This window comes from Ursus maritimus, unplaced genomic scaffold (genome assembly GCF_017311325.1).
Source record: "Ursus maritimus isolate PB19 unplaced genomic scaffold, ASM1731132v1 scaffold_20, whole genome shotgun sequence".
Classification (NCBI taxonomy): Eukaryota; Metazoa; Chordata; class Mammalia; order Carnivora; family Ursidae; genus Ursus; species Ursus maritimus.
In genome coordinates, this window is record NW_024424453.1 from 30,433,512 (window position 1) to 30,445,861 (window position 12,350).

General features: G+C 45.7%; 1 protein-coding gene across 2 annotated transcripts in view; it reads left to right on the forward strand.

Moving 5' to 3' along the window:
- CPNE4 (copine 4) overlaps window positions 1–12,350 on the forward strand; it is a 474,248-nt gene that overhangs the window by 434,705 nt on the left and 27,193 nt on the right. For both annotated transcript variants that reach the window (XM_008708689.1, XM_008708694.2), the window contains exon 10: window positions 2,253–2,312. In XM_008708689.1, the coding sequence (XP_008706911.1) occupies window positions 2,253–2,312 (60 nt within the window). The remainder of the gene's footprint in view (window positions 1–2,252; window positions 2,313–12,350) is intronic.

The window sequence follows — 12,350 nt, forward strand, 5'->3', positions numbered from 1 at the left end:
ATGCTAATAATCAAACCTCTGAAATCACATCTGAGAATAACTCTGGCACTGGCTGAGTATTTCCTATGTGAGAGTAACGATGATGAATTCTGTTTAACTTGTATCGTAACCCTGAGATTTCGGCTGTCAACTGAGATCATGTAACTAGTCGTGCACATGGTAAGTTTAAGAGCTGAGATTTTAACCTATGCCTGTCTGACTCCACCATACAAGACTTAAATGCCATCTAGTTTCTCTCTGTGTATATCAGGTTCCTTCTCTCAGAGTGGCCTCTCCATGGCTGCCAGGAGCTGCAGGAGCACATCCTCTCGGACCAAGAGCGAGAGGAGAGGAAAGACGGATGCGCCCACCTCTTGAACCCGTCAGTGGGACTAGGGGATAGTGTATTGGGACTGGCCATCTGGGACCATTGTATTAATTATGTTTTTTATTTTCTAAAGTTGTTGATGCTTTAACATCTTGGAGCCTTGTGGACCTGCATGGGGTCTGCCCCTCCCAGGGTTAGCTAATTCCTGGAGATAGCAGACAACTTGCACATGAGCCTTGCCTTTGATATGCAGACCAAACCATCCAGAGCCCATACCCCCAACCACCTTCTTTATGGTGCTCTCACATACAGAGCCAATATTCCTGTGGCCCTACATGACCCCGGGTCCAGGCTTCAGATAATTAGAGACCACCCTTATAGCCCAGAGCCATGAAAATTATTCAGACTCCAGTCCTAAACCAGATTAACTGCTTACCCTGCCCCACTCATTCCTTACCAAAAAAAAAAAAAAAACACCCACAATAAAGACTGCCACCCACACTTCCCTTTCAATCTTTCTGTCTTCTGACTGACCCTGGTGCTTCCCCATGTGGCCCCTGAGTGCCATGACATGCCTCCTATCCTTCTGGTTGCTGTGAGTAATAAACTTTTCTTCTGGGAATGCCTGCGTGGCTCAGTTGGTTAAGTGTCTGCCTTCAGCTCAGGTCATGATCCTGGAGTCCTGGGATTGAGCCCCACATCAGGCTTCCTACTCAGTGGGCTGCTTCTCCCTCTGCCTATGACCCTCCCCGCCTGCTTGTGCTCTCACTCTCACTTGCACACTCTCTCTCAAATGAATAAATACAAAATCTAAAAGAAAAAGGAAGCCAGGAGCAGGCACTGTTCAGGGGGCCAAGTGAACATCAGCCCTGAGAAAAGTCTGCCAAGAAATGTGTGCCACCTGGAGGTGGTACCTAGAGACACCAACATGGGATTTCTTAGGTCAGTCTCTGAGAAGCTACCCTCAGCATCAGAAGGAATCTGAGGACTGAGGGTCAAAAATCAGTTACTCCCTGCCCAGGTACAGGGGCCCGTCTACAAGCTCCATGACTATAGTCGTGTCTGTTTTTCTCATCACTATATCCCTAGCATCTAGTGCAGAGTGGGGGCTCAGTAAATCCTTGTTAAATAAATAAATGGATGAATATCACCCAGAGTCAAGCAGCAGAATCATAAAGAAGCAGAAATGAAGACCAGAAATTGGTAAGGCACACGAGAACGCAGATGATGGTGGTTGGGCAGAAAGCAGGGCCATACTGACTTCCAGCACAGAGGTCCAAAGAATGGACAACGCAGTCCAGACTGCCGGCATTAGAATCCCACATCCATCACCTACTGGGTAGGTGATCTTAGCCTCAACTCCCTCCTCTACAAAATGGCACAATAATAATGATAGTACCACTTTTATGGAGTAGTTCTAAGAATTAAATGAAATCATGGATGTTAAGCCCCTGGCTTAGAGTTAGTCTCATAAGTTCATTGTTCATGGCATGGCAGGAATCTTACTAATGGGAAACTGTCAGTAAAGGCCTTCTCAGGTCATTGCCATCCTGAAGCCACCAACCTAGATTACTTATGGTATTTAGAATGTTACCAGCACTGGGACTTAGCCATGGGGAGCAAAACTGAAGCCAAGTGTGAGACTTTTTTCATTCCAAAACAAGGGCAATACATGAAAATCTGCTGTTAGTGTCTCACCGGAGGCATCCGTAACACAAGAGGGGAGCAGAGCTTAGGTAGTTGCAGCCCTCAAGGGCCATCTGAATTGAGCATTGCTCTTTCTCTCCTTTAGCATAACCAAATCGACTGACCCCTCTTTTCCCCACAGATCTCTTTCTGCTCTTTCTTCTAGGGTAGCAGCCTAACCCCAAAGTTTAAGCTTCCACTGCGTAAGGAAATAGATCACGCTGTTGCTAAAACGGTTTCCTCTTCTCCTCCTCTGCAGATCCACAAGATGCATTCTTTCTTGGACTACATCATGGGCGGCTGCCAAATCCAGTTTACAGTAAGTTGTTTCCATATGTGTTCATAGGCAGGGAGCAAGGTGTGGGGAATGGTGCTGGGTTGGGGGAATGAGGAGAGGTTTATTAAAAGGTTTATTAAAACCTCGGGTCAGCTTTGTTCAGGTCTCATTGCTGGAATATTGTATGGTATCATGTTTTTGAAGTGACTTCATACTTCTGTTTTCTCCAGGGAGTATGGTTGTCAGGAAGTCATACCAGGAAATTCATGCCACTCAAACTCAGGTGATTTGGGAACCCTCCTGATGTTTCCCATTCTTTCAGTAACTATATGAGGCAAGGGGCAGTGGGCATATTGCCAGATCCCATCCTCACCTGGTGAGTTGGATAGCAAGGAAGTAAACCTTGGTGGAAAGTCCCACTGAGCCAAGGCAGATGCAGCCCAAACACAGGCACCGATGCCCAGTGGTCAGTGCCAAGAGGAAGTCATCCAAATGGCTCATCAGACAATGAAGAACGAATTCCAAAATATTGGAGAACTAGTCTTTCAGAGTTGAGAAATAGAGCATCTAGACTCAGTGGGTGGATCAGGGATCATCTCCTACATATAACCCGTGAGTGCATGGGATTTATACCCTCCAAATATGTATTTGGTGGGTAAGCTGGGTCTTTTTCTTTTTTTTTTTTTTTTAAAGATTTTATTTATTTATGTGACAGAGAGACAGCCAGTGAGAGAGGGAACACAAGCAGGGGGAGTGGGAGAGGAAGAAGCAGGGTCCCAGAGGAGGAGCCTGATGTGGGACTCGATCCCGGAACGCCAGGATCACGCCCTGAGCCGAAGGCAGACGCTTAACGACTGCGCCACCCAGGCGCCCCTGGGTCTTTTTCTTTTTTTAAAGATTTTATTTATTTATTTATTTGACAGAGAGAGAGAGAGACAGCCAGTGAGAGAGGGAACACAAGCAGGGGGAGTGGGAGAGGAAGAAGCAGGGTCCCAGAGGAGGAGCCTGATGTGGGACTCGATCCCGGAACGCCAGGATCACGCCCTGAGCCGAAGGCAGACGCTTAACGACTGCGCCACCCAGGCGCCCCTGGGTCTTTTTCTTTTTTTAAAGATTTTATTTATTTATTTATTTGACAGAGAGAGAGAGAGACAGCCAGTGAGAGAGGGAACACAAGCAGGGGGAGTGGGAGAGGAAGAAGCAGGCTCCCAGAGGAGGAGGGAGCCTGACGAGGGGCTCGATCCCAGGACCCTGGAATCACACCCTGAGCCAAAGGCAGATGCTCAATGACTGAGCCACCCAGGCACCCCTAAGCTGGGTCTTTTAAAATGCCTGGTAGACCAAGTTTATGAGTCCATCTGCCCGGAATAACTTACTTAATATTCGAAACCCTCCTAGGTTTGGGCAGATGTGGCCTCCAGAAAGAGCATCCCCAGATGGCCAGAGATAGATCTGCTAAAACCTATGGGAAAGCCACATGGCAAACAAGAGAAATACAATCTGAACAGCTTTTGTTCCTCATCTTCCAGATGTATGCTCATGAAGGTCAGCCCTGTTTAGCTCCCTCGACTGGTGCAGTCATATGAGGAAAGCAAGGCAGATGGTTTAATTTTTGTCCAGGTTTAAGCCCAAGAGAGTAGACAGGACCAATGTATTTCTGGGACAGGGATGGTGGTACTCAAAGGACTAAAAGGGGGAGTTCCAAGGGGATGTGGTAAGGGGTTGTCTCCTTACCTAGAGGCTTGTCCTCTACTCTAATCTCAGAGGGTTCTACATTTGTCCTCCCTACACTTTGGGCATTGTTCACCTACCCCTGAATGGTTATGAGTTAATTGTAGAATTTGGTCATTTCTTTAAATTCGAAGGCTCTCCGAAGGCACACCCACCCAGCCCTCCTACGTGCGTTGCGTGCCGGCCCACACGGAGAGCAGCAGACATGTTCATCTTGAGCGTGCACACCTAGCACTAGCTGTTCTGGGGGCTTGCTGCCCTGCTGGACGTACCCAAATGAGAGTAGAGAAGCCAGCAATGTCATAAGGGAGAGCTACTGGAAATAGTGTCCCACAATCTTAGGCAAAGGAGCCGTTCGGAAAACTATTTATAGGTTTTCAAGGGAGAGCTCTATTGATTTGGGTCTGTTTTAGAGTCTATAGATTCCATGCTCTTGAACAACTCTTTATTCAACCTTCAGGGGCTCGCTCTGCCCTTGGAGTTATGCTGCAAAGAACCAGCCCCTGTGAGCACCAGAAGTTTAACCCCGCAGGGTCCCCAGCTCCACATCCTGGGTCCACAAGGCCTGCCTGACACGGAAGGATGAGCCCTCCCCTCTCTTGCCACCCCTGCTGATCCTCCCCAGCTGGGAGGCACCACTTTAATGGCTCTCACCACCACCTTCCCAGTTCCAGCTCCCCCTCCCTTACCTTATTGACTTAGTTTCCCTCAGATTCTTTGACTTGTCCTTTTATTAAGCTCTTTCTGGATCATCCCTTTTGAGGGGACCATTTGTTTCCTGTCAAGACTCTGACTAGTACACTTTACAAGCAGGGGCTCAGAGAAAGCTTTCATACTCTCCACAGATGCCTGGTCCCTCTGACTCAAGCTTAAGAACGTCAAAAGTGAAGCGTCTTTCCCTTCAGGTGACAGGCTGACGTATATTAGGTACTTTAATTGAATTATAATGGATCGAACCCTAAACCTTAAAGGAGAGGTAAGGTTTAGGACAAACAAGAAATGAGATGAATAAATAGGATACTAGGTTTTTCTTTTAAAAGCATCCCTACGGGGACACCTGGATGGCTCAGTCAGTTAAGTGTCCAACTCTTGATTTTTTTTTTTTTTAAAGATTTTATTTATTTATTTGACAGAGATAGAGACAGCCAGTGAGAGAGGGAACACAAGCAGGGGGAGTGGGAGAGGAAGAAGCAGGCTCATAGCGGAGGAGCCTGATGTGGGGCTTGATCCCGGAACGCCGGGATCACGCCCTGAGCCGAAGGCAGGCGCTTAACCGCTGTGCCACCCAGGCGCCCCAATCCAACTCTTGATTTTAACTCAGGTCATGATCTCAGGGTTGTGAGATCGAGCCCCACGTCCAGCTCCACGCTGGGCATGGAGCCTGCTTAAGATTCTCTCTCTCCCTCTCTCTCTGACCCACCCCACCTTCACCTCTCTTAAGAAAAAAAAAAAAAAAAGCATCCCCATGAACTTAAATGTTTATGCATCCATATGTTCTAATTATAAATATCAAAACCATATTTGGGTTAATATGCATAAATGGTATATTCAGAGGAGTGTTGGAGAAGTGGTTTGGATTAAGAATTTGAAGGGCTTTTAATTTTGAAGTAATGTGGTGGATAAGGCAATGGTCAGAAGAATCTTGAGCAGGACGTTGAAGCAGTTGGACACATGCTTTAGGGGATTAACTGGGAGTGTTTAGTGGGAGGCATCGAAGGTGGTGAGCGGACTCTGGAAGACGAAGCAAGAGACTAACAGTCCTGGTGACGACTAATAACAGGCCAAGCTAGCAGGGCAGCAGTAGGAAGAAACACTGTGGCAAGAGAGGTCAGTAAGCCTTGGCCCGTGATCCAGTGAGGATGCAGAAGGCCAGGGAGAAAGAGGAGTCCAGAGGACTCAGATCTTTTGTGCCTGACTGACGAAGCATGGTGATCCTATTCATGGCAATATGGAAATCCAGAGGAGCTGCCAGCAAGATGATGGATTTGCTTTTGGACCCGATGGAGGTACTTCCAGGCCTCCCTGTAGAGACGGCACTTACAAATACGGTCCTAGGTCTCAGGAGAGAGAGAGAAGCTGCACACAAATGGGTCTGGGTGAGATGACCAGAGAGAAGACTACAGAGAGAAAAGATGTCTCAGGAAATTGCAGAAGATCTCCACCGGACAGCAAGGGGACGAGGGGCAACCAATAGGAGAAGAAATGCCAGAGGAAAAGGTCCAGGAGGAGGCAGTACTTCAAATGACCAGGAAGAAAATTTTGTAAGATCAAGGGCCATAATCCCATATGCGAGAGAGAAGTCAGAAGGTGAAGAATAAAAAACCAGGTCATGTGATAAAGAGGCACATATCATCTTTTGAAAGAGCAATTTCAGCAGCGTGAGACAGGGAGACCCAGGAGTTAGGGTGTAGACAGAAGGTAAGGAAGTGAACCCAGCGGGTATAACTATTCATTCAAGAATGCTGGCAGTGAAGAGGAGGCAAGAGGAGAAAAGGAGGATAGCACCTTAAGGATTAAGAGAGGGGAGGTTTCAGGCTAGAATCTGACCATAAGCAAAGGAGACGCCCCAGTGGAGGGAAAGAGATTAAGATGCTAAAAAGAGCCTTAGTCAATGATTCTTTTTTGGTCGTCGGCCCCACTTGAGAATCTGATACACAATCTATATCCTCTCACTGGAAAATGCACACGCCTGATTCTGCGCGCCATTTCGGGAGGTCAAGGGCACCCCCGAGGACGTTCCGTCTCCTCATGTGAATCCTCAAATCGTACGAACTTGAGGGCAACTGTCACGTGGCAGTCTTGGAGGAGGTGGGAGGGGGTGGGCGGACGAGAAACAGACTAGAGAGGGGGAGATGGAGTTCACTGTGTTTGGCACATGGCACAGCAGCCAAAAATAAAATTAGATACTAGAATTTCACACACAAAACACAAAACTATAGACAGCATAGAAGAGACAGACACCATAAGGTATTTGGAAAGAAAATGGTAGAAGAGTTCACTGTTTCCTTTGAAAGTTACTTCTTTTCCAGGTGCATAAAAATGTACTTTGGAAAGCGGCTTTTCAGAGACAAGCTGTAAGCAACCTAAATGTCCAGCAGTAAGATAATGGCTATGTAAATTTCAGTACCTCATCCGGGTGGGTTATGATAAAGCCACTTTAAATGATAAGTATAATGAATGATGATAACATGGGGACATGTTTAAGGCATAATGTTAAGTGAAAAAAAAGAATGTAAAGCAGAGCTACCCTATGATTATAACCAGGTAAAATGTTTATGTCTTAAGAGATAAGAGAGAGTGGCCGATGATGGGTAGTAAGGAGGGCACGTATTGCATGGAGCACTGGGTGTGATACGCAAACAATGGATCATGGAACACTACATCAAAAACTAATGATGTACTGTATGGTGACTAACATAACATAACAAAAAAATTTAAAAAAAAAAGACATAGAGAGATGGAGAGAGAAAATCTAGAAAGGAAAAAGAAAACATGACTTGTTAGGCTAGTGGAATCCTTGAGGAATGAGAATTGACCTCAGGGGCATCCTTGACTTTCCGAAATTGTGTGCAGAATTAGGTGTGTGCATTTTCTGATGAGAGGATATAAATCTTGTATCAGATTCTCAAGTGGTCCAGGTGACCCCCAAAAAGGGTTTTTTTTTTTTTTTTCGTATTTACAGATGGCCATTTTTAGTATCGGCAATTTTCTAACATTAAGGGTGGTATTGTTTTCCTTTATCTCTGATTTTATAGTCTACATTTTGATAATATAATATGATATAATAAGGTGAATGTGGCTCCTCTCGGATTAACCTTCCAGCCTAAAGAAAAGGATCACCTATGACAAATTCTTTCAGGAAACTTCCTGACCCTAACACATTCAGGGCATCCTATGTCCACACTGTGTCCCAGTTTAGGTTTTAAATCTTTACATTATATCCCAGACTAACCACTGGCGGACTCTGGTGTAGACTTCTGAGAAATGAGAAGGAGCCCTAAGTTGAAGAGGGGAGCGCTTTGCAATTTGTGGAAAATTAACCAGGTGACCTTGGGGTGTCTCTCCCATCGAGTCTAGGTTCCTATTTCTTTTCCCCCAGTGGAGTTTTGAAGAAATAGAAAAGCACAAGAGTTTAACCTGTCATTTAAGAAATGGTCCAGACTGAACAGTATCTCCAACTACAAGGCTTATTGTATGGGTCCAAATTGTATACAAATTTAAAATTAAAAAAAAAAAAAGAAAGAAAGAAAACAGCTGCCCCAGCAGATGATATGACAAAGGTTGACTGCAGGTTGGTTATAGAGAGATTAGGCCACTAACCAGAGGTTGGTTCACAGCACCTTGCCTTAGAAAATATCCGGGAGGTTTCAAATGGCTCATTTGTCACAGGCAGACAAGGGAATCTGAGGAGTGGGCTCGTTTCACATAAGAAGCTAAACATGTCCAAAGATAGATGCTTATCGTTGGCTTCCAGCCTTTTCCGGGAAGCAGCTCTGCACCGGGAGCTTGGTGGCAACGGGGGGAGTATTTCGCATTCTGACTCTACAAGGTTTGCAAAGCTGTTCCACAGCTCTGCTTAATGATGAGCGAGGCCTCCTGGGCAGAAGGGGAGAGCCACGGGCGGTGCCTGTTCCCGGGCTGCCTGCTGAGAAGATTGGAGCACATACCAGAACCACAGGCTTTCGTAAATGCTTCCTATCCGAAAATGAAAACGCGGCCGCCCGCGAACTCACCAGCGTTCAGGAAGCCAGGCGCCGGTAGCCACCTCCACAAACTGGCATTTTTCAGTCATTTTCTTGCTTTTATTTCTCAGCTTAATCCCGTCTTTCACTGACTCCCTGTTGCTTTTTAAAATAAACCTAACCTTTCGCTCTGTTCTCTTGCCACTAATGCTAACTTAAAGAGCACAGAGAATTCTTGGTAGAAGGCCACCTCCTGAAGATAGATATTTTATCTCCAGCTTCATTAGGGAGCCTTGAGAAACCATCACTTGCCAGGAAAAAGATCGTTCAGCTGCCACACACTTAAGACTGTCCATGGCTGTCTAGTCAATGATAAAATATTTTTGTTCTGAGCGGCGGGAACTACAGAAAGGGGTGGGTGGTAAGGATCATTGCTTTATTTCCTTTTTCACCAGGTTATTTTTAAGTACATACCCTTCCCCAAAGCTCTCTCAGAATCTCTGGAGCTAGAATAGCCTCTGTGGTTGTCACAGATACTGGGGCCATCCCTGTGGGAAAAGTGGAAACCCTCCCCCTCAGCCCCCAGAGGCCTGTCTGCAGAAAAAAAGTAAAATTTCCATCAGGCCTGTTCATATGTCTACACAGCACCACCAAGAGCAGGCAGCCCAACACCAGCCTTCTAACGGTGATCTTCAGATGGCTTCTACTATCCTCAAGATGCCATCTCTTCCATGGCCAAAGAAATGTGGCCATTCCTTTTCCCTAACTGCCATCTATCAGTGACCAAATGCTCTTCATTTTCTATCCTAAATCTCTCTGGTCACAATCCCCTTCTCACTATCACCTCTGCCCCACGCTCATTTGTTAAGCATAAGGGAATTATTCTAAGCCTAAGGATGAAGAGTTGTTAGAAAATGAAAGGACGGGGGCGCCTGGGTGGCACAGCGGTTAAGCGTCTGCCTTCGGCTCAGGGCGTGATCCCGGTGTTGTGGGATCGAGCCCCACATCAGGCTCCTCTGCTATGAGCCTGCTTCTTCCTCTCCCACTCCCCCTGCTTGTGTTCCCTCTCTCGCTGGCTGTCTCTATCTCTGTCAAATAAATAAATAAAATCTTTAAGAAAAAAAAAAAAAAGAAAGAAAATGAAAGGACCAACAAGGCCAGAAGGAGGATGAAGCAAGAGAGGCACCTAGGGTCCAAGATTTAAAAGGAGGCATTCACTCTCAAGATCATGCAAGTGTAAGGTCAGCTGGGAATGAATGCCTTCTTGAATTTATGCCCTCGTTACCTCTCTTGCCTTCCCCTGGTCCCAACCCTATGATATCTTGCTCTATTTTAAAATCTATTGTTGCCAAAATCTGTGTGTGTTCATCCAGACATTATACACTCTTCTCCCCGTAGCACAGCATATTCATTCAGGTGATACATCTGGGCTTGGATGCTGCCACTTGGTGCCTGCATACCTGGAGAATTTTGCCCATGACTAGGGAGGATAAGACGAACATTTAGGTTTCTCGTGTTGTCATTTTTCTTTATGGAGGTTTTTCCCTTCTGGCCTTTCTGTTACCTGGTCTCATTCTCTGGTTTTATATCAAGACACCAGCATGTTTTTGTCACCAAGGAATACCCTTGACACTCAGGTAATCAGCACATGGGACAATTTTCAACGGCAGCGTCAAGCAGCACAGGCAGAGGGTTGTGGCGATCCATGATGAAGAGCATCATAAGCAGAAGCGATGTGGGCCGTAGGTACGGGTTATTAATAACAACATCTCGACACCTGCCAGCGATTTGCATTTTAGAAAAACTGGAGCAGAATCAAGGTTATCTCCATAACAACATTCTCACATTCTCTAGAATTCTCTAGAGTCCTAAAATGCTTTCTTCAGTAGTAAAGAGGTGGCTTTACACCTGGCCTTCCCAGCACTGTTTTTACTTTCTAAAGGCCATGTCCACGTGTGGGAGGTATCAGTAACCCTTAGGGGTGTCTCATCAGGACCAAAAGGCTGATAATGGTGGCTCTGCATGCTTGAGCTTCGTAAACCAGGAGGACCCTAGGTGTATGGTTTCTTCAGCCACTGTCTCTCAAGCACCTCCCAAGTGTTCCTCCTACAGAAGTTTTCCAGAAATAATCTGCATGTATTTGGACCTCTGTCTGGTTGAGGCCCCATGGGTGGGTCCTGGAGGGCTTTATGTCTCCTTCTTAGTCACAAAATACATGGAGGCCCCTGACACATGAACTTTTCATCACAGTCCTTGATTAAAAGGACCTTCACCGGGGCGCCTGGGTGGCTCAGTCGTTAAGCATCTGCCTTCAGCTCAGGGCGTGATCCCGGCGTTCTGGGATCAAGCCCCACATCAGGCTCCTCCGCTATGAGCGTGCTTCTTCCTCTCCCACTCCCCCTGCTTGTGTTCCCTCTCTCGCTGGCTGTCTCTCTCTCTCTCTCTGTCAAATAAATAAATAAAATCTTTTAAAAATAAATAAATAAAAATAAAAGGACCTTCACCTATTGTCTTCCTCTTTTTTTCCAGCAGATTGACTTTTACCTTCTGGCTGGAATCTGTCTCAGAAGATGCTGGATTTTACCGGCCCTCTTAAATCACCTCCAGTCATCCCCAGTAACACATTCTCCCTATTACACACAGACAGACACACATACACACACAGATACACTTTAATTGCTCTTTTCCTACCTTTTACAACTGTTCTGATTACAAAGAGCTGTTCATTCAAGGCCATTCATCTCTCCTAAATTATTCTAGTTGCCTCTAGCCATTCTCCCAACTCCCAGGCTAAATGCCCTCCATTCTTTATAGGAATATACATAGCCATGTGACATCTTGGCATGTTAGCCACAGCCATATATGTTCTCTTGGGTGTATAATGGCATAATGGAGGAGCAGGCTTCAGAGCCATATAGACTTGGGTTTTAACCCAGCTCAGTCCCCAGCAAACTTCATCACCTTTGGGCATCAGGATCTCCATCTATAAAAAGGAATAGCAATCTCTGCATCCCAGGGTTTTTTAATGAAAAGAAATAACACAATACCTGGAAAGCAGGTAGTACAGTGTCTGACACAGAGTAAGGTTACTCCTCTCTTCTTCCCTTTGTTATCTGAGTAAGGGCATCTCAGGGTCAGGGAAGTACTGTGTGATTTTTCTCCACATGACCTTTCCTTTTGGAACGCTGTTAGTACTAGCATTTTATCAGCTGGTACTCCCTTTGTTGAAAACATCGGGGTATTCTGAAAATAGATTTTGAATCCTGCTTAAATTTCTTTTCAACACAGTCCTGGGGAGGGGTGAGGAAGAAAAGGGGAAACAAAATTAGTGATGAGAAAAATAACCTCAAGAAAGAAAAAAGGAATGTTGTAAGTGAATTGTTAGCCTATCGCTTTTTCTCTTCTCGTCCCTTGGATTCAGTTGCAGCGTTACAATAGAAGGTGTGCGGCCATTTTCGCCTATCAACCTTACTCTCCTAAGCTGATCTTTCCGGAGCAGAAACAAAACACATAGCACCTTTTCTCTGTCCTTCTGGAAGTAACATACCCCCTAAATAAATCCAATGGGACATTCCAATTATGTGTCCTATCCAATTATGTGTCGTAATGGAATTTTGTCAAATAGTATACAAATAACATTTCCCACCCACGAGATCATAAGAGAAGA